The sequence below is a fragment of the Procambarus clarkii genome, chromosome 59 (genome assembly GCF_040958095.1).
Source record: "Procambarus clarkii isolate CNS0578487 chromosome 59, FALCON_Pclarkii_2.0, whole genome shotgun sequence".
NCBI classification, from domain to species: Eukaryota; Metazoa; Arthropoda; class Malacostraca; order Decapoda; family Cambaridae; genus Procambarus; species Procambarus clarkii.
Genome location: NC_091208.1, coordinates 21,391,876 through 21,414,873, shown reverse-complemented (window position 1 = coordinate 21,414,873; position 22,998 = coordinate 21,391,876). Strand labels below are relative to the sequence as shown.

The window sequence follows — 22,998 nt, the reverse complement described above, 5'->3', positions numbered from 1 at the left end:
GTTTGATCACAAAGCATGTGGAGGCAGGAGTGTGGTTTCCAACTTTGGTTTTATTAATTAATATTACATGTTAGGCGTTTGCCTTTAATACATATTGTTATATACAAGTTTAACTATCACACAATAAATGTAATAGGAGTCTACCCAAAAACCTAATACCCAAAAATAAATCTGACCCAAATTTGAGTCTACATAAAATCAATAAAATCAATCAATCAATCAATAAATACAAACGGGCCACAATGAAGTATTTTGTATGTTCAATCATGTTTGTGGGCTTTCAGAGGAATAGTGTTAACGCTGGAGGCCGTCGTTCTTATGAAGCCCGGATTATGTCCATCACATCACTCAACGTCACTAAATAACTATATGTCGTCAGTTTCCTGTTCCAGCGCCTCAGTGTTGCGATCCAGAGAAGAAATGCGTGCTGCATCTTTGGCACGCACCCCCTCATCTGAAGAGCTTGATGAGGTCTTCGAACAGTGATTGTTATATATGTGTGTGTGTGTGTGTGTGTGTGTGTGTATGTTTTCTATAAACAGTAACAATGCAATAAAATTATTAATAAAATAAAGAATAGGGATGGTAGGAAAAGATAATTTTAAAGTGTTCGGTGAGAATCCACAAGGTCGTCTCTGAATAATCTTTATTTTTTCTTCGAGGCTATGGGATCCCTACAATTGTACCAGAGGTGGTACCCCTTTAATAAAATAAAAATATATATATATGTGTTGGCTCCGTGGTGTGGGTGAGGGGGAGGACTGCGCCGGGCGCTGCGCGCTTGTCAACCACAGTAAATAAACAGACGACGCGGCCATGGCGGCCGTCACTGCCAAGCCCATATTATTCTTGGAGGAAAATCAGTGTACGGATTAAATTTTGTTTAGAGCACACTTAAGTGTTGATCATGCTAGATGTGGCAACATTGTTCCCACTAGGTGTTGCATCAATGCTCCCACTGGGTGTTGCAGCATTGCTCCCACTGGGTGTTGCATCAATGCTCCCACTGGGTGTTGCAGCATTGCTCCCACTGGGTGTTGCATCAATGCTCCCACTGGGTGTTGCAGCATTGCTCCCACTGGGTGTTGCATCAATGCTCCCACTGGGTGTTGCAGCATTGCTCCCACTGGGTGTTGCAGCATTGCTCCCACTGGGTGTTGCAGCATTGCTCCCACTGGGTGTTGCAGCATTGCTCCCACTGGGTGTTGCAGCATTGCTCCCACTGGGTGTTGCAGCATTGCTCCCACCGGGTGTTACATCAATGCTCCCACTGGGTGTTGCAGCATTGCTCCCACTGGGTGTTGATTCAATGCTCCAACTGGGTGTTGCAGCATTGTTTTCACTAGGCGTTGCAGCAATGCTCCCACTGGGTGTTGCAGCATTGCACCCACTGGGTGTTGCAGCATGTTAATCTCTCACTAAGTACAATGTGGTTATTAAATTACAGTATCTTGGTTTCCTTTGTCGTAATTAACGAGGATCTCTAAATAGGGCAACAATTCATCAAATTTATTATTTTATACCAGATGCCCACAACAGTGGCCATGACTGGGATGCAAAGCTAGAGAATCAAATTATATTATATGTTACTCTTAGAGTGTATTTTCAGCTAGGCCCAAAGGAATACATAAATATCTCTTCAAAATAGTGCTGTGCCACAATAGATGAGTAGGGCTTATACAGGCCCCTGAGAGGAGCTATGCCACTGCTACTCTACAGACCAAACCTATTCTATCCTAACAAGGAAAATAACAAATTTGTGTTTTTAATATGTACTTTGTTCGAGGTGTGTAACATCACTCTGATGTATCCTGATTGTCTCCTGGGATGTTTTTGAATAATACTGCTATAGACAGACTGTTGAAATATATGGTGGCTAGGCTGTACAAGGGAGGAATTCACGTCAATCAGTACATAGGCTAAGAAAGTACACCAGTGAATTTTTTAAATCTAACCAGACCTAAGCCTCCCTAGCCCAATGATATACTGTTTTTAACATGAGAAAACAGGTCACAATACAGTATGTTAAATATTTGTGTGAGATTCGAGCGTACCCTCACAGAGTGTGACTAATATTCTTGGCTTCTCTGCACTATGGGTAATATACATATTTATAAATTCCAAGAATGATTAAACAAAGCATATTTAATCAAGGATATTATTACCAATATAGATGAGGAGTAACAATTAAATACTAGCATCTATAATACTTTCTAGTGTTTGCTATAATCAAAATATTCTTTTGGGTGATGATATTTTCACAGTATATTCCTATACTATGTGTACAGTATTTCTTTTTATTAGAATAGTGCTGTCTGGTATTTTCATGATAAATGACCACTGTCTCACCAAACCTTAACATGTAAATTTAACCCCAAAATATTGCAAAAACACTTAAATATTTATGTAGTCATTAGGCTGAATTCAACAATATGTTGCTCACACATATGCATTGATATACAGGCACTATAAAGTAGATAGTGGGTTATTACACTAGCACAATAATTGCTAAAATAGTATTACAGTACTCAGTTTGATGGCTAGCTTCTAAACATTCCTGAGAAGTAGAATACTGAAACTCAAAACAATCCTTATACAAGCCAAAGGAGTTTTTAAACAAATTGGGGTAAAATTTAAGTTTAGTGTGTGCGTGTGGTAGTTTTTTAATTTGTTCCTTATTTTTTTAAATTTTATACTTTCATGATTTTCAGATTCCAACTTTGAATGGATTGGTGAGAGTGAGGATGGGTCTTTGCTGTGCCGATGGGAGGAGGAGGTGCTGGTGAGAGCCCCTGTCGATGGCTCGGGAGGGGATGGAGGAATTGAGGGTGCAACAAGCTCTCTCGCCTTTGCAACACAGGTTGCTATTGCTACTCCTGACCTTACACTCTGCACAGGTTAGTTCAATAATTTTCTCTGATTTTACTCACATTCCTAATTGTATCATTAATGGTACTATTCTGTTTAGGTTTTGCATCATATGGCAGACTACGGTAATTAACAACACTATCATTATGCATATAATTTATATTAATATTTGGATAGTACAGTCATTGAAGTCATTTTGATTGGAAGAACAGTGTCAAATACTTTTACACAGCTAGCCAATGTATAAAAACCATAATATTCCTTAGGTCTTATTGAGGTCTTATGGACTGTACAGTATACCACTTGGAGTGACTTTTTATTGTCACTTTCACAAGGTATCACTTACCAGGTCCAGGCACCAATTTTGACGGCTAAACATAATACTGTAACTTGTTAATAATTCATTTTGGCACCCAGAAAGAAAACCCTGAACATCTAGTTTCATTCTGTGACTGGAACTGCTATTCACAGCTAAAGGACTAATCAGGATGGAAGAATGGATGCTGAGATTAATGAAACAGTGATAAAAGTTAAGCAAATTGCTGGTGTCATGGAGATTTAATTTCCATAAACAAGTATTGCATGGATAACACTAATCTACTGTTGTAATTATATTAAGATTTGTAGTCAGTGCTTACAATACTGTGGTAGATTAAATTAACAGAATAACCTGGTCATTATTAAGATACTCTGGACAGTTATAAGTGCTGTATTGTTCATTAGTTGATGACTATTGCATTATTAAGTTACCAAAAACAATTACTGCCAAGATTTTGTCAAAAGTTTTGAGTTCTACTCTAGAGTTGACCACAGTCTGGCCTCAGGCCGGGCTCGGGGAGTAAAAGAACTCCTGAAACCCTCTCCAGGTATGCTCCAGTACAGAATATAGTAGATGATAAGTAGCCTAACCCTTGTTTGATGGAGATTATGCATGTACTGGCTTTTATTGACAGAAAGTATTATATAATACAATTAGACAAAAATATTAATACAGTACAGTAGCATTAGTAGAGCTGTGGGGTTCAGGTTTTTCAAAACAATGACAGTGACCTCTTCTCTGTACTACTTCTCTGGTAACAGCATGGAACTTTTGTTTTTCTTTCTCCATAACAGGTCTTATATACATTTGATAAGGTTGTGCCTGTGGTCCAAGCCTCTGTCAATGCTTCCAGGACTCTGCTAGGTAACTCTCAGTATCTTGCAACCAACCTTCCTCATGTTGCCTGTGTGTAGCTATGTTTCTTGTGTAGTTTTGTCTAGTGCTCTACTTTTTGTTATGTTTATATTGTTGCCGACTCAAGCAATTTCTTACTGGAAAGCATCCCTACTGTGCATAAAATAACAAAGTTCTTGAGTAATTTATACGGTCAGCATTGGTTGTTTTTAAATATGAATAATTTACCAAAATTTATTACACTACATAGGAAAGAAGTATTGTACTGTATATAATTAGGAACACACAAAGTATAGTACTGAACTGATATGTATTTAATAGCACAACATTTATTAAGGTTTATACTGTATTCAGTTTAGAACAAGTTAATGACCTAGCTTTAGTCTAAGCATTGGAGTCTTCATCATCCTGATACTGAAACAGTAATGGGCTTGTTAATACCTAAAGTCATATTGCTTTATATTTTGCTTTCAGTTGTTTGGAAAGTAGCTTGAGGAAACATATATGCCTTCAGTAACCAAGATGTTGGCAACACTATCTTGTCTTCCGGAGAAGCTTGTTTTTGGCCTCCTTTGTGTCTGTGTCCTTTTGTTTTTTCTTTCTTTGGATAATATGTCACTTTATTATGTTTCAATTTTACTTAATTTATGGAGTACTGTAAGAGACCTCCATTTATCCACTTTCTTTGTTACCCTGTTTCCTTATTATTAAGTTAGGGGTATACAGTATTATCATATTTTAGTTCCCTGTTAAAGGCTCTTTTATTTTATTTTTCTTTATTATGCCCAACTTACCAATCTCTGAACTGTGCAGGTATTTTGGTCAGCATGCTTTCTCCTATAATAGAAATGTTCTCATACAAGCTATACCAATATTTGTTTACTGATAAATGTTAATTTTATATGGCAGAATTAAAAAAAAATCTAATTGGAAATCCTATTTAAAATTTTATACTTGAAGATTGAGGTTCTGTATTGAAATTTTTATTATATGAATTAATATTTTATGATTTATGTAAATACAGTAGAATGAGAATGAGAAAGTTTTATAGTTTGTGTTACATACACCATATAAAATTTGCATTGCATACTTTGATATTCAATAGAGTTGGATTTTTTAAACTACATTCACTCAAACTAAAAACTTTCTAAGTTTTATTATCTTAAAGGTATAAATGATCCTTAATTTGCAGACAAATATTTTCATGTATTTAATTTGTTAATCTTAAATTATATAATTATTTTAAATTAGTTTTTAAGTTTTCATTTGAGGTAATTATATGAGTATTTGTGGCTGATCATGTATCAAATTACAGGCTTTGTGACTCGCCGCAGTCTTGGCTGAAGGAAATAAATATTCTGCATATGTGGCCGAAATTGCACCTCAAGGGGGCGTATTTTCCCTGAACATTGATTGCTCTCGACAGATACTTGTAAGTAAATAATTGCTGAAATACAATTATTTATATGTTGACATAATTGTACTTCCTACCTCTTTGTATCCTTCTCCTTTCCTCTCACTCATTACTTGTCTGCTTCTCTCACTCGGTCCTTGTCTGCTCCTCTCACTCGGTCCTTGCCTGCTCCTCACACTGGGTCCTTGTCTGCTCCACTCACTCTGTCCTATTTTGCACTTTATATCTTCTGTTCATAAGAGATTTTATTGCATCAGTAATTTGGTAGTTTGTGTCATGTTTATATCTATATTGTTCCACATAATCTACAAGTAATTAATTTATTTAATCTCTAGAAAATGTTCAGCAAAATTTTACATTTACGTGTACTTTCTGTGGTGGGGCGTGTAGTGTCCGTCCTCTTGAAGCCAGTGTTCAAGGCTTGGGGAGCCATTTAGGTATCACTCAGAAATGGTCAGTTTCTTTTTTATCAATGCTTTGTTTTTCATTTAGTTATTGTCTTTATTTTAAAAATATATAAAGGGCATTACAACTATATTTGTATGTATATTATATCTCAGAGATTCTTAAAGGGTTTCGTATTTTTCCAGCTTGAATTTCTTCACACAGAAGGTGGAAAACCCTTAGACGATAGCTGGATTGCTAAGCTTCTTGTTTTCGTCCACCGGGAATGTAAGTGATGAAAGACAACTAAAAGCACTTCATATAAAATATACAACATGTATTTAGAGAGTAATGGTAATGTGTGAAATATGGCAGAAGTACTTACAGTAATGGTAATGTTTAAATACGTGTTGTATTGAGAGAGAACTGAAAAAAATAGACCATTGAAGGTTTCTGAAACACAACCCTATTTTTCCCAGTATTGTATAGACTAATCTTAAGTTTGATACTGTGTTATTTCATTCCGTATGAGATCTTCACAGAATACATCTTTCGTCTCTTCGAAGGACTTGTGTATCCCACTTCTATTACTTTATCTATAAACTTAACTACAGTATTACCCACTATTGGAATATTATTATCTATTTAATATATCTTATCAGTGTCATTATTACACATTGCAGTAATATATATAATGCAATGTAGCTGCCATCTTTATTGTTACACACAAATATATTATTTATGCAATAGTGTAATATTTGTATGATAACTCACCACAAACAGTATATAGTATTTTGTTTTGCTTCAGAGAAAGCATTTTTAGTCATTAAGTATTCTTTATTAATAATCTGTTTTCTATTAATTATTCTCATTCAAGCTGAAAGATTTATATAAGAAATTATTCTTTTTTAGCCATTGCCATCTACTCATTTCCACTAAGTCTGAAGGATGGATCATCATGGATTGTTGATGACCAACCTCTGACGGAGTCAGTGGTGCGATCATTTGTGTGGGCTCAGTGGGAACCTCATCATAAGCACTTATATTATCTACACTACCGTCCTCCCCCTGAAGCTGGCTTAACCCTGGGGTCAGGTGAGTAATAGTACAATTGTATTATTACTCAATTATTACCTAATTGAGTAATAATACAGAAATTAGCATTTTCAGGAAGGTTATACATAATTAACTTTATACTGTATTCATGTGATCTAATATTCCTTTTGATGAACTAGGTGAAGCAGAGGAAGATGCCCTACGTCCTCGACCTATGCTCACAGCCTTACAGTTTCATCCTAATAAACCTCACGAAACAGTGGTAGGTGGCAATAAGTAAGGATGTCATTTAAGTAAAGTATTGGAACTAAAATATCTGAAGTACTTGTGATGTAACCAACAGTTGGATTGACCCACCATTTCATTCAAAGATTCATTAGTGTCTAATTTGTTGACTTTTGTCATCACAACTAAGCCAGTCATCAATAAGATTGATTCATCAAAGATAGAAAAACAATTTCTCATACAGTAATATTTATTAATTGGCTATATTTAAGATTCTTTTATGGTGCATACTCATTGCAGTATATACATTGCAGTGATTTTAATGAAATATATATATTTATTGATGGACAGGTGTAAGTAGCATAATAAAGTAGTAGAACAGGATATGAACATATCTGGTTTGACTGTTGATTATTAATCAGTTTTATTTTATCTATATTGTATACAGTAGTATAAGTTTTCTTCTTGTCCAACACAAGCTTCCTCTTTTGTGCAGTTAAATGTTCCCCTGGAACTGTCGGGCCTGGAACATTCCCCTCTGGACTTGAGCGGTGATTACCGAGATCAAGGTTTGCTGCACACTGCAGGAGATGCTTGGCTTGACCTGCGTGTTGTTACCTCTCCCTCAGGTGCTGTCTGCATCTGTCACCATTACATCTATAAGGTAAGCTATGTTACCTAAATGCAAATGGATAATTGGAATTTATGATAATTGCTTAATGATTCTTCTGTTGTCACTGTTAAATGCCTGTATAATGAGGTAAATACACCCCAGAAGCTGTTTAAATAGCTTATGGTTAAAATGTTGTGTAAATTCTTTTTAGTTTTTCAGTTTTTCATAACTCAAATCAATTACAATATTTTACGTCTTCAAGTAATGGGTCTCACTGCATCAACATTAATTATAATTTACAGTCGAGATTAGCAGAAACTCCTGCTGATCCTGAGAGCTGTGCGGTATATTTGGCATACTCCGTGACGCTCCTCCACCATGGGTGCGTCCTTCACACAGTTGTTCCCGGTGTTCCCTGGGGACATGCACACTCGGCCCTCCCCACATACTCTCTCTTTGGTGGTAAGCAGTTTTGTATTTTGTATCAACAAACTTATTATTGAATATGCAGTACATTATTGGTAATAACTATTATTCTGAACTATCTCAATCTGCTGCTCCCTAAGGCAAGATCCACTATATCCATAAGACAGGATCATACAAAGTCAGTGAAGACAACATACTGCACTGTTGCCAGATGGAACTTTTCAAGCTGTTCCTGCAGGATCAGATCAGATCATGAAGGTGCTAGGCAGCTACTGAAGAGCATTCAACACCGTTTATAAAAGTATCACTGTCTTCCATTCATAGCTGAATGAAAGTCAGTGATGCCTGTATTAACTAAAAGCCCTTCAAACCCTCTCTTGATGTCGCAAGTGACCAAGGAAGCTCCCTGGATAACTATCAGTTTTAGCTTGTTTGGATACCTGCTTGTGATTAATATAAATATGTTTGCAAAGTTCCTTCTCACCAGCAGGTAAAGAGAAGTCATGGAAACCTGGTGTATGTAGTAAGCCAGTTCCATAAGCTTAAAGAAGCTACAGAGGTGCCACCCAAAAGGATTCATTATATTCATTGCTCTGTTTTTCACTTAGGTTGAAATTAGACATATACAGACCTCTTCAACAAATGCTCAGAGCAATCCTGCTATAATCTTAACCATCTAAAACTGTGAAATAAGTAATCATGATGAATCTGGGATCATCTGAATGTTGAATACATAGAAAGGTGTCCCATACATTGAATACATAGAAAGGTGTCCATTTGATAGAAATTGATTAAACCACAATTTGGTACAGTTGTACTGTACGTGTGGAAAAATGTTTTCCTCTACAAGAAATAGATGCAGTACTTTAATACTATTTTTGTTTCCTTGTACAAGGACTGAAGAATTACCAAGGTATGACTAAATCAATTTTTTCCTTGGTTAATGTTAAACACTTAGAAAAGAAAATGCAAGAAAATGTATTATACCAAGTATTGTAAATATTTACCCACTTCAATATTACTATTACAAGATAGGCTTTTCTTGACTGCTGATATAGTTCTATGCATGAATTTTCAAGTTCAAATATCTGTTGGACTTGTTGTGTACATCATCAAGTACAGATCTGTGTGTATCTAGTTTGAGAGTTGTTGTTTTGTTTTGCAGACCACTACCTTCTTGTGATTGTACCTGGGGTCTGCATGCACATGCTGGATATTGGATTGGACCATATGCCAAACAACCATATTGTTACAACGCCTCCACCACAGCTCCTGCCCAATGCTCAGCTGTATCAGGTTGGTTTTGTAATTGATATTTCCCAAGAATCTGAAGAAATTGGAAAAGCACTCATTTTGTAAGTAAACATTAAGTCTAACTTTCACTTTCAAGTCGTTCAAGTGCAAGGGAGGTACTAGAGAAGATCTTAGTTCAGTCATCAATTGGTAGCACCTTAGCCAATACTAAAGCTCACCAGAACTCTTCCATAACATTGCAGATGACTGCCAGTATATCACTTTTGTCAGTTGCAAGGTGGCAGCACCTTACCACCAGACTCTCGCTTGTACTGTACTGCCTTACTGACGTACGTCCGGCATGCAGGAGCTGGATTTTCAGAGAGATTAATCTGTTTTACTATTCAGCATCAAATCTTATATTCAAAGCTTGTTTGTGTTCGGGTCTTTAAGAGTGTTGCCTTGATTATTTTCCAGGTTGGTACAGTATTCAGTACAGTAACCAGCAGATTTTCACTTCTGCTGGTTCAAAGCAGTATTTTCACTCTGTGAGCTTGTACTGCCTCAAACTGCTGACAGGGAGTTAGGTGATTGTACCCATTTTGCATTAGGTACAATCTGTTACTACTTCATCATTGTGTGTGGGGATGTACCCTATAGGTCAGCCTTAGTCAAGTTGAAGGATATTATTTGTTTTTTACTGTGGATCTTCTTCTTGATATGTTCAGTTTCCATGAAGGTATACTCCTTCCAGTGACTGAACGAGTGGAGCATCCCTGTTGCCATTGAAGCAAGGCTTAACTCTTGTTTCTTAAAGATGAGCTTAGAACTTAGCAGTGAGAGATGGATGTTGTGTTGATGGTATTGGATGATCACTTATGTTGCTCTTCTTGCAATGTTTGGTTTTTATGGCTGGTAGTTGGTGAATTTCAGTTGCATGTGTTATTTAGAAATAGCCAAGTTTATGGTGGGTTGGAGATATTTAGTAAGTGATTTGACTATGTTTTTTTTATGTGTGGAAGATCTCCTCTTGATATACATTCAGTGTTGAAAGATACATTGAGGGTAATGGATTCATGTTTGAAATGCATTCTGCCACTGTGTTGTCTGAAACAGTGGTGGAAATAATGCTCAATTGTCTCTAGAACTTGGGAGTGGGATGCAATTTTCATATGTGTGATCCTGTATCTATAGCTGTGTGTTGCAAGCTTGCATCTAAATGGTTAGCAAGTACTGTACTGTATAGTGAAGCACCTTCAGATATGTAAAACAGTGCTTGGTGCAGGCGGAGGAGGTACCCAACTAAGCCTTGTGACTAAGGGCCAACACCTGCATTCTCCTTGTTAGATTCAAGGTTATTTCCATTCATAGGACAGTATGTATTATTTGCCAAGTTTGGGTGACTGTACTGTTCAAGCTTCCTTCACATGAAGGAAAGATAAGTTACAGAGGCAAAACAAGACAGCTGCAACAAATGGACATACAGTACCTTTCTCAGGCAAATATGTGCCACATTTCCATTAGACAAATAATTTACTTTTTAGTCACCTCTAATGCAGTGGTAAGCGCAGTTGGGTCACAAATAAAGGTTCCAGGTTTGATTCCTGCAGTAAACAGAAGGGTTTGGATAATGTTTCCTTTTACCTGATTCCTCTGTTTACCTAGAAGTAAATAGGTGCAGTACCTGGGAATTAGTCAAGTGTCATGGGTTGTATCCTGGGAAAAGTAAGTTTTTTTATTTTAGCCTAGAGGGACCTCGATAAGCCTAAAAGGCTTCCTGTCTCTACTATGGCAAATCAAATCAAAACAAATAATTGCAGATATGATCTGATTAATTTTAAGGAAGTTAGCCTTTGGCTTTTAATTTATATTAATATGCTTCTGGATATTTTGTAAATTGTTTATCACCCTTCTAGATATGCGGAGGCAAAGTCATCTCGGGTCGCTGCATAACATTTGTGGATGGAGTAAACCAGATGACGGTGGAAGTTCGAGTGACTAAAGAATCTCTGTTTTCACTCTTCAAGAGCTCTTCTACCCTGAGCACACGTCTGGCAATACTGCACTTGGCAGCAATCCATGATAAAGATCATGACCTTTCACGAAAGGTAGACCAGATTGAAATTTCTTATTGATGTTAGTAATTTGTTTAATGATATAACCAGCCTAATTGTGGCTATCATGATTATTTTGTATGTACAAAGTGTATGTTTAATCTTGACATTATCTATTTAAAAATCAACATCAAATATTTTTTAATGCTGGTATAACTTAATTAAAACTACTAAAATTTGTTATCAGTTTCCATTTAGAATTTATTATACAGACCTGTAATTTTAGTCATTTAATTACCTAAGCAAAATTCGTTTGACAATATTAAATTTTGGAATGTCATTGAATAAGTCATTATACTTTGTTCCTGCATGTACACTAATTTACAATTGGTTTTAATTATTTGAACTGTATTCTTGACTGAAAATAAAGGATATAATCTTGACTGAAAATAAAGGATATAATCATGTTAATTTTGCCTGTGTGGTATCATTAGTTGCTATGGGGCATTGTTGAAGGTCCCAAGAAACCTGACTACCATATGATACTGCATGAATACCTGGTGGGACATCAACCTGTCCTCCTAGTAGAATGTCGCATTTTGATGTATATTCTACCTAAGACCAAAAATTGTCGTATTAGAAAATGGTAGTGGCTCACAAAATTGACATACTGTCCCGTTTTCTGTTTTGGGTCCTCTGGTAGGTTAGGAGAGCAGACTTTATTACGATATGTTCTTGACATTGGGAAACCTTAGGAGTACAGGCTGGGGGACATAAGTCTGTATAATGTTACACATTCTGTAAAAAAGCTCTTCCTGGTGCGAGAAAGATATGGTAGTTACGGCAGTAGCAAGAGATGCAATAATATGGAGGAGGTTCGTTGTAGCCCTGTCATGTGTTCCTTGAACATGGCTGCTATTACACTTTGCTTCTTGGCAAAGCCATGTTTTCACATGCATGATTAAATGCAATTACTCCTGCTGATTAATAGTAATAGATTGAATTGTTGTCAGTATAGTTCTTGGCACATGCAATATAGCCATTCCTGCATATAGTCTATTTGCACGTATTATAAGTATACAAATTATAAAGTCAATCATTTGGTGTACAGATTCCTGAACCTACTGGGCTCTGTCATATCTAAATTTGAAATTGTATATGAAATCTGCCTCCACCACTTCACTGTCTAATGCATTCCATCTGTTAACTACTCTGACTGTATATGATTAACTTAGATCCTTCTATTATGAAACTATAAATATACTCATACCTTGTAATCAGGATCAGATTGTTGTAATCAGATTTTAAGTGTGTATAAAGTGCAATGCTTCCTGTTTCTTATTTCAGTAGTAGGGTACGTGTTTATTGTAATTCAGTAATTATGGTTTTGGATTCAGGTTGTTGACTAACATAATTGGTTTAACATCATTTACCTCATGATGTTAATAACATGTGCAGAATAACCACAGTGAAAGATATTGATGTATATGTTCTTTTAACTATAGGTGGTTAGAAGAATCTTTAGCTTTTGCTGATGTTATTTTGCATATTGAAAATATTTGAATGATTTCATTACAAAGTATATTCTAATGATTTCCCACAATTTTATTTCTAGTTAATGTGGAGTGTGTGTGAAGATCCATACAACCTTGATACACCAGCACTGCTTCAAGAGTACCTGGTGGGAGAAACATATGCAGCTGTCCACAAACACATTGATTCAGATGCTGGACACCTCATCTCCCTCCTCCCGATCACTACTGCTCCATTCACCACCGATACTGAATATATAGTAAGATTTTCCCTGTCATCATCTTGATATATCAACAGTCAAACTTCCATTTGTACATGCATCCATTATTTTCTAAATATTATTATTTAATTTTGCAATATACTTTTATGTTTGTGAACAATGCATAAGTAACATTTGAAGTACAATTAATACCTCATTTTATGTAAGTAGATGCTAATTCTAAACTACTTTTGCAGGAATCCCCAGCTGATGAAAATGTTCGGATTTCATACTGTCTTTTGGAAAATGCGTGCATAATGCTGCTGTCCCCTCGTGAACGTGTGGTCCGTTCACTCTCAGACACGTGGACTAAGCTGTGGGAACATACAAGCAAGAGGCACCACCAGCGCTTCAGCCTTTCAGATGTGGTGGAGAAGCTGATGGTCTCACTCGATACATACAAGGTGATTGCCTAACTCCTCGCACTATTCAATTCAATTATTTTTCTCTGTTAAATACAAGTAGGGTCCTGGTTTGGGTTCATTCTCGACTCGTAGTCGAGAATTCCGGGTTCAAATCCTGAGTGGGATAGAAATGGTTGGCTGCATTTCCTATCACCTAATGGGCCTTCTTCACCTAGCAGTATGATCTAACTAATGAGCTAACAGGCATAGGAGTTAGTCAGCTTGTGGGGTTGCATCCTGTGGAGGGTCAGTAATTCGACCCTGGGGCTGTCCTCGATATAGACCTAACATATGTATATACACTGGCTGCATGTCCCCTAACACAATGAATTATTATTTAGTTTAGTCTGTATCAAATTTGTATTTAAATGATCAGAAAGTGAGGCTTGTTGATATATATAAATTGATAGGTATGTTATAGAATTAAATGATGTGCAAGTTGTGTGCATGTCCAAGTCAATGGGTTGGTGTAATAAATAGTTACTCTGTAGTCTTGTAATCTTGCAGTAAATGATGTCATTATTTTGATGAAATTGTAATGTGTGTTGTTCAACCTTTTCTGGAAGTAAATGTATCGTTCTTTTTGACATCTTAATAACACAAATTATATTGTAACTTTTATTGCCTTGGTAGCCTGAGGCGTTGTCTCAAGGCAGCACTCCAGTGTCTCCAGCAAGTCCACTTGTTGGAGGTCTCACAATCACATCACTAGGCCTAACTCTTGCACATCTCATGTTTGACCCACTTCCCTTCAACGAGGCTGAGAACACTACATCCTCTAAGTTGGAGCACCTTCTCTCTGTTGTGAGTACCTAGACGAGTTGTGTTTATAAATAACTGTTAAAATACTCGTCTTCTCCACAGGAAAATTCATGTTTTGTGATGCATCACATGAATTTTGCTATTACTGTATATGCAGTATACTGTATATATTGTACATATATATATAATTTACAATACAGTACATCTAACGGTTGTACATTCTATATATGTACCTGATATACCAGTGTACATCTTCATATATATGTACTCCATTACTGTGATATTCTACAAGATTTTTATGTCACTTATTTACTGCCAAATTTTCCAAATAAGTGTAAATTATTAGCTTGCCTAATTTTATGTTTTTGTTTTGACAGAACTTGAGGGAGTTGAGTATGTACTGCCTGAAGCACTTTCCCCATGAGTCCCCAATGAGAGTGCACGCAGTGGCCAGCAAATATGTCTGCACACAACTACAGGTAAGTTATAGTCATTTCCAGAAACAAACTCTAAATCTGTAAAATGCTAATGGGAAAAGTGGTCATAATTAACACTTGTGTTATATATTTAGTCTAATTTAACACTTTGACTTTGTAATTACAGTGTACTGTAGCTGCACATCCACTATAGATTTAGTTTCGGGGCTTAACAATTCATATTTGTTTCTTTTATTGTTTTTCTTTTAAGAAAATAATGATCTTTCCTTATCTACCATTAAACTTCTTATAAACAGAAAGTTTAGTTTCGATAATGGGAATCATAGAGCACCATTTGGAGGTAGCAAAGAGAAGATACCTATTTGGTCTAGATGAGAAATAGAGCAATGAAGGTAATAAAATCCCCCATTTTGAGTGGCACTTTGGTAGCTCTCTGTCCTACTGTTTGTTTCCCTCCTTCTCCTAGTTAGTAGGAGTGGGCTAGGATCCAAATGTTGTTGCTACTTCCCAAAGCGTTTGACGATAGGGCTGTCACCTAGTGGTAGCCATAGTTGTTGGTTAATAGGTACAGTGCTTTGGTAGTTCAGAATGTATCTTGGCAGGTGATTGCTGACAAGAAGCATTTCAGAGGGAGTTTGTGCCATGCAACATTTGTGTGTCATAATGGATCAAGGCTTGCTCTCCATTGTGTTCCCTGTCTGATATCAGAAGACAGTGGGCAGGAATGGTTACCCAAAGCCTGGCATCTTCATCTTATTCTGGTGGTTCATAGCGAAGGTGAGGGAAAGCTACCAAAGTGAAGCTTTGAAAAGGGCTTTTCATTTCATGGCTCTATTTTTAATCCAGGAAAATTTTTGTGTATTCTGGCTATGCAGAAGTTTCGGATGTTATTACCGTACAGGGGTGTTAAAACCCTTCATGTGCAGGTATATCTTGTGTCCTTTCATAAACAGCATCTGAGAATAATTGGAGAATATTTAGCTTATTTAATTATTTAATGTAACAATAATATGTTTTTACCCGTCAGGTGTCTCGTCGTTTATGCTCCATCCTGTGTTCTTCTCAGACTCTCGTTCCTGCAGAGAAGAGTGAAAAAGGGTTTACATTCATGTAAGTTGTCTAAGAAAGATTAGATTTGTTTTGACACACACCTTCTCATTTTCTGTTAGAAATAGTCCATGTTACTTCCCAGGGTCTGTTAGGGTAGTGCATGCAGTTTAGTTATGACCTTTATATCAAGTATCAAAGGTTTCATGTATGTTGTTAATCCTCTTTGAATTAGTGCAATTTTTCTTTATGAAGCTCATAATGAAATTTAATAATCTTGTGTCCTGTACTTAGCCAAACTTTATTTTAGCAACTGAAAATAATAACAAAGAATTTACAAAACAAATATAAATTTGATGTTGGATTGCATTTTAAGATTGTTCTGGTTGTCTGTAAAGAGAATTTACACCTTTCACAAGGCTCTGGGAATTAGCCAGAAAAAAACCTGATTGTTTCCAGAAAAGTCTGACAAACACAGTATCTCCCAGTTGGCCCTGTGCTTGTTAACATTTCCTAATTAATAGTACCTTAGTAAATTACATCTGACTTATGTTATATACCACTACTGTACTTATAAACAAATTGTTCTCATTTTCATGCAATATAATTCTTCAGTGAGTGATATAATAATTAGAATAATTACCTCATTTCTAAATCATGTTTTTTTTATATCATTAATGAATGAATGTGTAAAGCAGAATTACAGGAATTTATGTATCATTACAGAGAGCAGTTGGATGATGGTGTTGCCACCCGACTGTTTACATTACTAGAGCGATACCACTCAGCTACTGAAGCTGTAGCATATCCTCTGCCTCAAGGATACAATTCCTTTTTGGCTTACTTAGCACACCGTTGTCTGCCACACTTTGTGTTTATGCAGTATGTACGACGTGGAGTTCTTCAGCTTAATGTGGATGTTTTAAGGGAAATTATTTACGGTGAGAACAACATTTTATTTAGCTCATATCTTAATAAAGTAGTAGTCGTCATTGTCTATAGTTTATGCTGCTTGATTGATTCCTTTATTTAACTTTTTGATGCATTTTGATGTGAAATTCTGTGATAAAACATAAATTTTGTTATAGTAATAAATGTATAGTATTATTAGATCCAATCACTGTAGGTTCATTGTTATGCATTTCTTTACAGATCTGGATGATACCCCGCAAAATGTAGAGAGAAAGCTAGAAATAATATCTTCAGTGCCAGTTGTTAGAAGCCTCCGAGCACTGCAGTTCTGGCAACACCCAATGTCCTTGATTCTGAGGTCAAGGCTGCATGCGGGTTCCATTCTTGCTGGCGAGGGACCAGGACAGCCACGGACACCAACACAGTCGGCCAGAATTAATGCTCAACATCTTCAGAAAAAAGGTATTGCAATTAGTTTGTGATCGGTAAACTCCTGACACAGAAATATTGTTATACTTCTCTGGCTAATGTGGGTTCATTAACACACATAAAAAATACCTATTATATTTAGAATTATGTTTATAAAGCAACATAATAATTAACATACTAATTTTGAACTCTTAGGTAGTGGGGCCCATAATATTACATTTTATTGATAGAAAGTTAGGCCTATGGGATTGTAATATTACATTTTATAAGGTGACAGGCTGTCACCTAGCCTGCCAGGTGTCATACAGCAGTCAGGTATACTTCTGTTACTTCTGCTTTCAGTTGGATTTGTAACATGAATGAAATAATGAAAATTAATTCCAATTTTCTGTGATATAAACCTAAAAAAAAACAAAAAACTAGATGGGCAATGGCTTTGCATTGTTAGTGATGGCACTTCTCCTGCCACAGGTATAACTGCATTTCCGACAACTGACCGCCTCTCTCCATTTGATACATTTTTGGATTTGTTAACAGCAAAAGGTGAGTACTTATCATATCAATTGTATCACAAAATTTGTATAAATTATTAGATCATAACAACTAATTTTTAAGCATCTTTTATAGTGATGAATATTATATTGCATTTGCTGAATATTATATTATACTGTATACAGTATACTTGGTGACTATCCCCAGGCATTTAGAGCTATACAAAGCCACTCGGTTTTCATTAATTATTTGAAATATGCAAAGCCTTGTAAATATGGTTGCATTAATTAATTAGTAAGAATATATAATCTTTGATAAATAATGTTCCGCATGTGTATTTTATAGGCTACTGAAAGAGTTGTAGCGTCTATTTTGGTAAAGAAAAGTGAGTGAAAGTCAGAGACTACTGTCCTGCACATATTGGTGTCTTTGTAAACATTTATACTTAAGTCAACAAATCGTGTAGATAATGTTAATGTTGTGTTCTTGAATGTTTTGATTTCAGCTAACTTGACAGACCTAGACCTGGGCCTGCTGTACGAGGGGACAGTTGCTTCCTGTGAATATATCAAGCCAGACTTGGAGACTGATGTTACTGGAGCAAGGGTCTGAATTGTTCAGGAATTTGCTATTGGATTATCTTTTATACTTTGCTATACGTTTAGTTATTATATAAATTTAGTACACATATTTATGATTCATGTGCTTTTGTACATTAATTTTAATACTCCATATACATTATTTGATTTCAAAATCATTGACTTTCATTACAGAGTTGTTGTTGTTTACATTTCACTATAGTGTGCTGCATCCATTTTTAGCTAACATTTATTTTACCTGCTTTAAAATGACCTAAAGATAAAATATATAAATAACTGAAAATAATTTAGGACCACTTTCATCAGTTGATTAATTTGTTAGTATTTTTATTATTGCTTCCATGTGAATGTATTCTTCTCAGACATCGTATACAGTTTACAGATGTGTTGGGAATATGACACGTTCCTGTCATGTCTTATAAATCATAACAGACAGTCCCACAGCTCATTTGCATGTTAGAAGTTACAATGGTGCCAAATGTAACATAATTAATGATGGCTGTCGTTGCCCATTCACCAATTCTAATTTAACGTATTCAATGCAGTTATCCAGCTTGTATCTAGACATTATCTGAGTAACTTGCCATCCCTTCTGAAATGTGTGGTACAGTATTCCCACTTGAACGGACAAATTTGTCACAACCCTACACTCCCTTCTCCGCACAGATCAGAAGTTTTGTTGCAATTGAAGTACAGTATGGTGATTTTTGCTATTTCTTGCCTAGCATTACTATGGGTTTTACATTGCACACATTTTGATACCAGAATCACTTTTGTAGGGGAAGAAGGGGGAGTGTGCATTTAAAAATATTTTGTTCAATTTATTTCAGTTTTTCTGCCATTGAATTCCAGTCTAGTTATTGCACAAACTCACCCCACCAGATGTCTTCCATTATCTACAGTTGCAATTGAATTTAATGATCATGCATCTGAAATAAGAGTCCTTATGTTGCAACTGGCTTTCTGGTGTATTGACTTTTGTTTCCGCTTAAATTTACTGTATTAATGTAAATGCAAGAACAATTAAAACAAGTTGAAAGATATTCAACATTTATAAAGCATAGAGAAAAAAAAGAAATTTGTGTATTTGTGAATTTTATGTAAGAAATTTACACCAGGTCTTTTGCACTCTCCTGAGAGAGCTCTGTCAAGGTCTGAGTGTGTGTGATTAGGACGAGACTTACATCTCAACATCTAATATGAAGCATGTCCTTTGACTTGTCTTGAAATGCCTTGTATACATGCAATATCAGCACCCTGTTTGCAACTCTTGTGAATTGGAAGTTGAAATGTTTAATATATTATGGTATATTTAATTTATTTCTGTTATGGATTTTGACGAATTTGAAGTTTATACACGTGTGAACTTAGCCAAACAATGTTTTGAACAGGTCAGCCAATCAGGTATTGTACCATTAATGAGTACAAGTAAGTGATGTTCTAATATTTAGATGATGATTGTATGGTACTGTATTTTATGGAAAAACATTGCAACTCGTTTTTTTTTTTAAGCTGGTGTATTAACATGCTTTGATCACCAGGTACACGAGTTGAACACGTACTATCCTGAGTGGCTCTAATGTTTGTTATGAATTCTCACAAGATATATTTTGTAATTTATCACTAGAAATTCCTCCTATAAATAATTTATCGAATAGGAGATTAGGGTTTGATATCATAAGTTCCTTCAGGTTTTGGACAAGCTCTAAGCATCCTATTTGCCCCGACATTAAATATAAGTTTATATTTATCTCGCAAATGTTCTTATAGGTATACTAGATATTTTTTGTTTGTGTGATGTCAGTACATTCTAGAAAGACTGTAGACATCATTTGACCAAAGATATTATACTGTATTGCAATTATGCAAACCCTTTACAATTTATATTTACGGTATTCTTTTGTGTCTTATTATGTAACCTTTAAATAGTCTAAATTGATTTTTTGGAGCACAATAGTGGAGAGTTTATTGATGAGGGTATTTTGTATTTAAATATTTAATCAGATTTTCATAAATTTTATTTAAAGCTGTAACAGACAAAAGGCCATCTTCAGTAAAGCCCACACTATTGTTCTAGCTGTAAGAGTTATACCAGTATTAACTGTGTACAATGGGGTCAGTAACAAGTCATTTTTGTCCTGTTTATGTGGTACTCAAAAAGTGTCAACTTCCAGGTGTTGTATAATGTGTGTGTTTGTAAAATATTTTGATGGGCGTGTCCAGTATTTTCCGCTATTTGATCATGTTGCCGCAAAAATTGTCGGTCAACATTTATTATTACTAACTGGAGTTTTGCCACATAATATTACAAGATTCTTTTGTGAGCAAATGTCATTGCACAACTATTTTACTCATTTCCACATGTTCCTTTGTTGTTATAATCCAAATATAATTCAGCACAATTGCTCTTACATTCAGTCTTATTTGTCTTAAAAAGGGTGAATGTAAATGCCATACATTGCTAACCAAATATTTTAACCAGGTAATGTTTTATTGCATGGAAAAAATTATGTACTCTTCTAAGTAATAAGAGTATCGAGTACTGTAATTGATAAGGTGCCAAATCAAATGCCTTCAAAAGGCTTTGCATACAGTATCCTGAGAGCAAGCTAAGGTTGTTAGTGAGCACCAACAACTAGTTATTTAATTTGTACGTTCAGTTACCATTCTCTGGTAATACCATTATTGTAGACAAAACTGATTTTTTTTAGATTTATTTATTAATTTCTCCATAAATATATATTTTTTTACTTTATTTTCAATATTTTTACGTTGAATATGTAGAATTTTTATATTAAATATTTAAGGTAAATATCAGATTGTGCCAAATGTATAAATGTGTTAAAACTTTTTAAAAATACTTTATGATAGTGGTCAATATATACATGTTGTATATTATAGATAACAGCATTTGCAACATCTTAAATATGTTTCCAGTTTAATGAATAAAGTGGTTAGAAATCTTGTACTATATATCTGGGCCTACCAATAAAAACAATTACTAACAAAGTGTCATGTTATTAAAAATACATCACATTTTCAAAATATCTGAAATGTCGGAAATTTGACTCCTGAGCGTGATTTTTGAGCCGAATTTTGACTCTCTGCACCTATTTTCACTTTTAAATTACGACCTTTTTATACCGAAAATATGCCAATTACTGAAAACGGAGATGGGTCATATTTTGCCCAAACCCCCCTGCAGTTTTCAAAATATCTGAAATGTCAGAAATTTAACTCCTGAGCGTGATTTTTGAGCCGAATTCTGGCTCTCTGCACCTGTTTTCATTTTTATATTACGACTTTTTATACCGAAAATATGTCAATTACTGAAAACGGCGATGGGTCATATTTTGCCCAAACCCCCCTGCAGTTTTCAAAATATCTGAAATGTCGGAAATTTGATTCATGAGCGTGATTTTTGAGCCGAATTCTGACTGTCTGCACCTATTTTCATTTTCAAATTACGACTTTTTATACCGAAAATATGCCAATTACTGAAAACGAACATGGGTCATATTTTGCCCCCCCCCCCTGCAGTTTTCAAAATATCTGAAATGTCGGAAATTTGACTCCTGAGCGTGATTTTTGAGCCGAATTCCGAATTCTATCCTTCACACCTTATAACTACAATGTCAGCTAGTTACAGAGAATGTTCTATTTCAAGAGCTATATATTTACAGTAAGTCATTATACATATATGGTAGGCCTTTTCGCTAATACATAATTGTTTGAGCAATGGAAATATTACCGTCATAGGGGAGCTGCTGTTTATTATTAGTCTTCACAATACACTATTTGTTTCTCAATCTCATATGTCGTTTATCTACTGGAAGCGTAATATGGACACAGCGCAAGGATTTCAGGTATTTTATCTTTGGCAATAAGATAGGTTGCCATATCATACAGCGTGAGCTTAGATTTATCTCTAAATGGCTCAATTTTACTACACTCCAAGATATAGTGTTCGAGTGTGTGTCCCTGTCTTTGTCCACACACTTTACTTCATCCAGATCCCTATATAAGCCGAACTGCCAGAGATACTTGTAGCAAAGTCTTATACGAGCTGTGACAACGTCTGTTAGTCTACTGACTTTGTTATTTGTCCCATACACATGTTTTACTTCACACATTTCATTGTGATAAATAATGGACCTGCTAGTTCCAGTTTACACTGTTCTACTGTCTTCAAATTCCTCCAGGAGTTCTCGTCTAATGACACTTTTAAGGGACCTATTTGATAACTCAAGATTCCGTTCAATACTGTCTTTATTTACTGCAACCTTAGCAAGGGCGTCAAATGTGGCAGCCTTTCCTATGGCACCCTCCCCCCTCACAGTGACTTACTGTCTTCTGTTGCTTAGGTACTCCCTTATCCAGTGAAGTGAGTATCTTCCATTAAACTCCTGCCTGCATCTCCAGCTTGTGCACTAATTTTTCCATAACACACCACTCATTTACCAACACCAGTTTCTCTCTTCATATATAAGTTTCTCAAACCCAATGTACCTTCTTGTATATAAATAAATAAATAAACAAATAAATAAATAAATAAATAAATAAATAAATAAATAAATAAATAAATAAATAAATAAATAAATAAATAAGTAAATAAAATAAATAAGATACCCAAGTACTCATAAGTTTCTCTCTTCATATATTGTGGGAGCAATATCC

At 35.5% G+C, this 22,998-nt stretch overlaps 1 protein-coding gene across 1 annotated transcript; it reads left to right on the top strand.

Moving 5' to 3' along the window:
- Positions 1 to 710: 710 nt before the first annotated feature.
- On the top strand, positions 711 to 21,330 carry pigeon (protein). Its single transcript, XM_045758615.2, is given in 22 exon segments — positions 711 to 865; positions 2,712 to 2,881; positions 2,883 to 2,897; positions 3,982 to 4,051; positions 5,358 to 5,383; positions 5,385 to 5,474; positions 6,047 to 6,128; positions 6,753 to 6,935; positions 7,076 to 7,158; positions 7,618 to 7,785; positions 8,037 to 8,196; positions 9,326 to 9,456; positions 11,310 to 11,501; positions 13,063 to 13,239; positions 13,437 to 13,643; positions 14,277 to 14,447; positions 14,783 to 14,884; positions 15,870 to 15,952; positions 16,616 to 16,830; positions 17,042 to 17,263; positions 17,702 to 17,773; positions 18,228 to 21,330. Coding segments are annotated over 22 exon segments (2,775 nt in total). The 5' UTR covers positions 711 to 816; the 3' UTR covers positions 18,335 to 21,330.
- Positions 21,331 to 22,998: the final 1,668 nt, after the last annotated feature.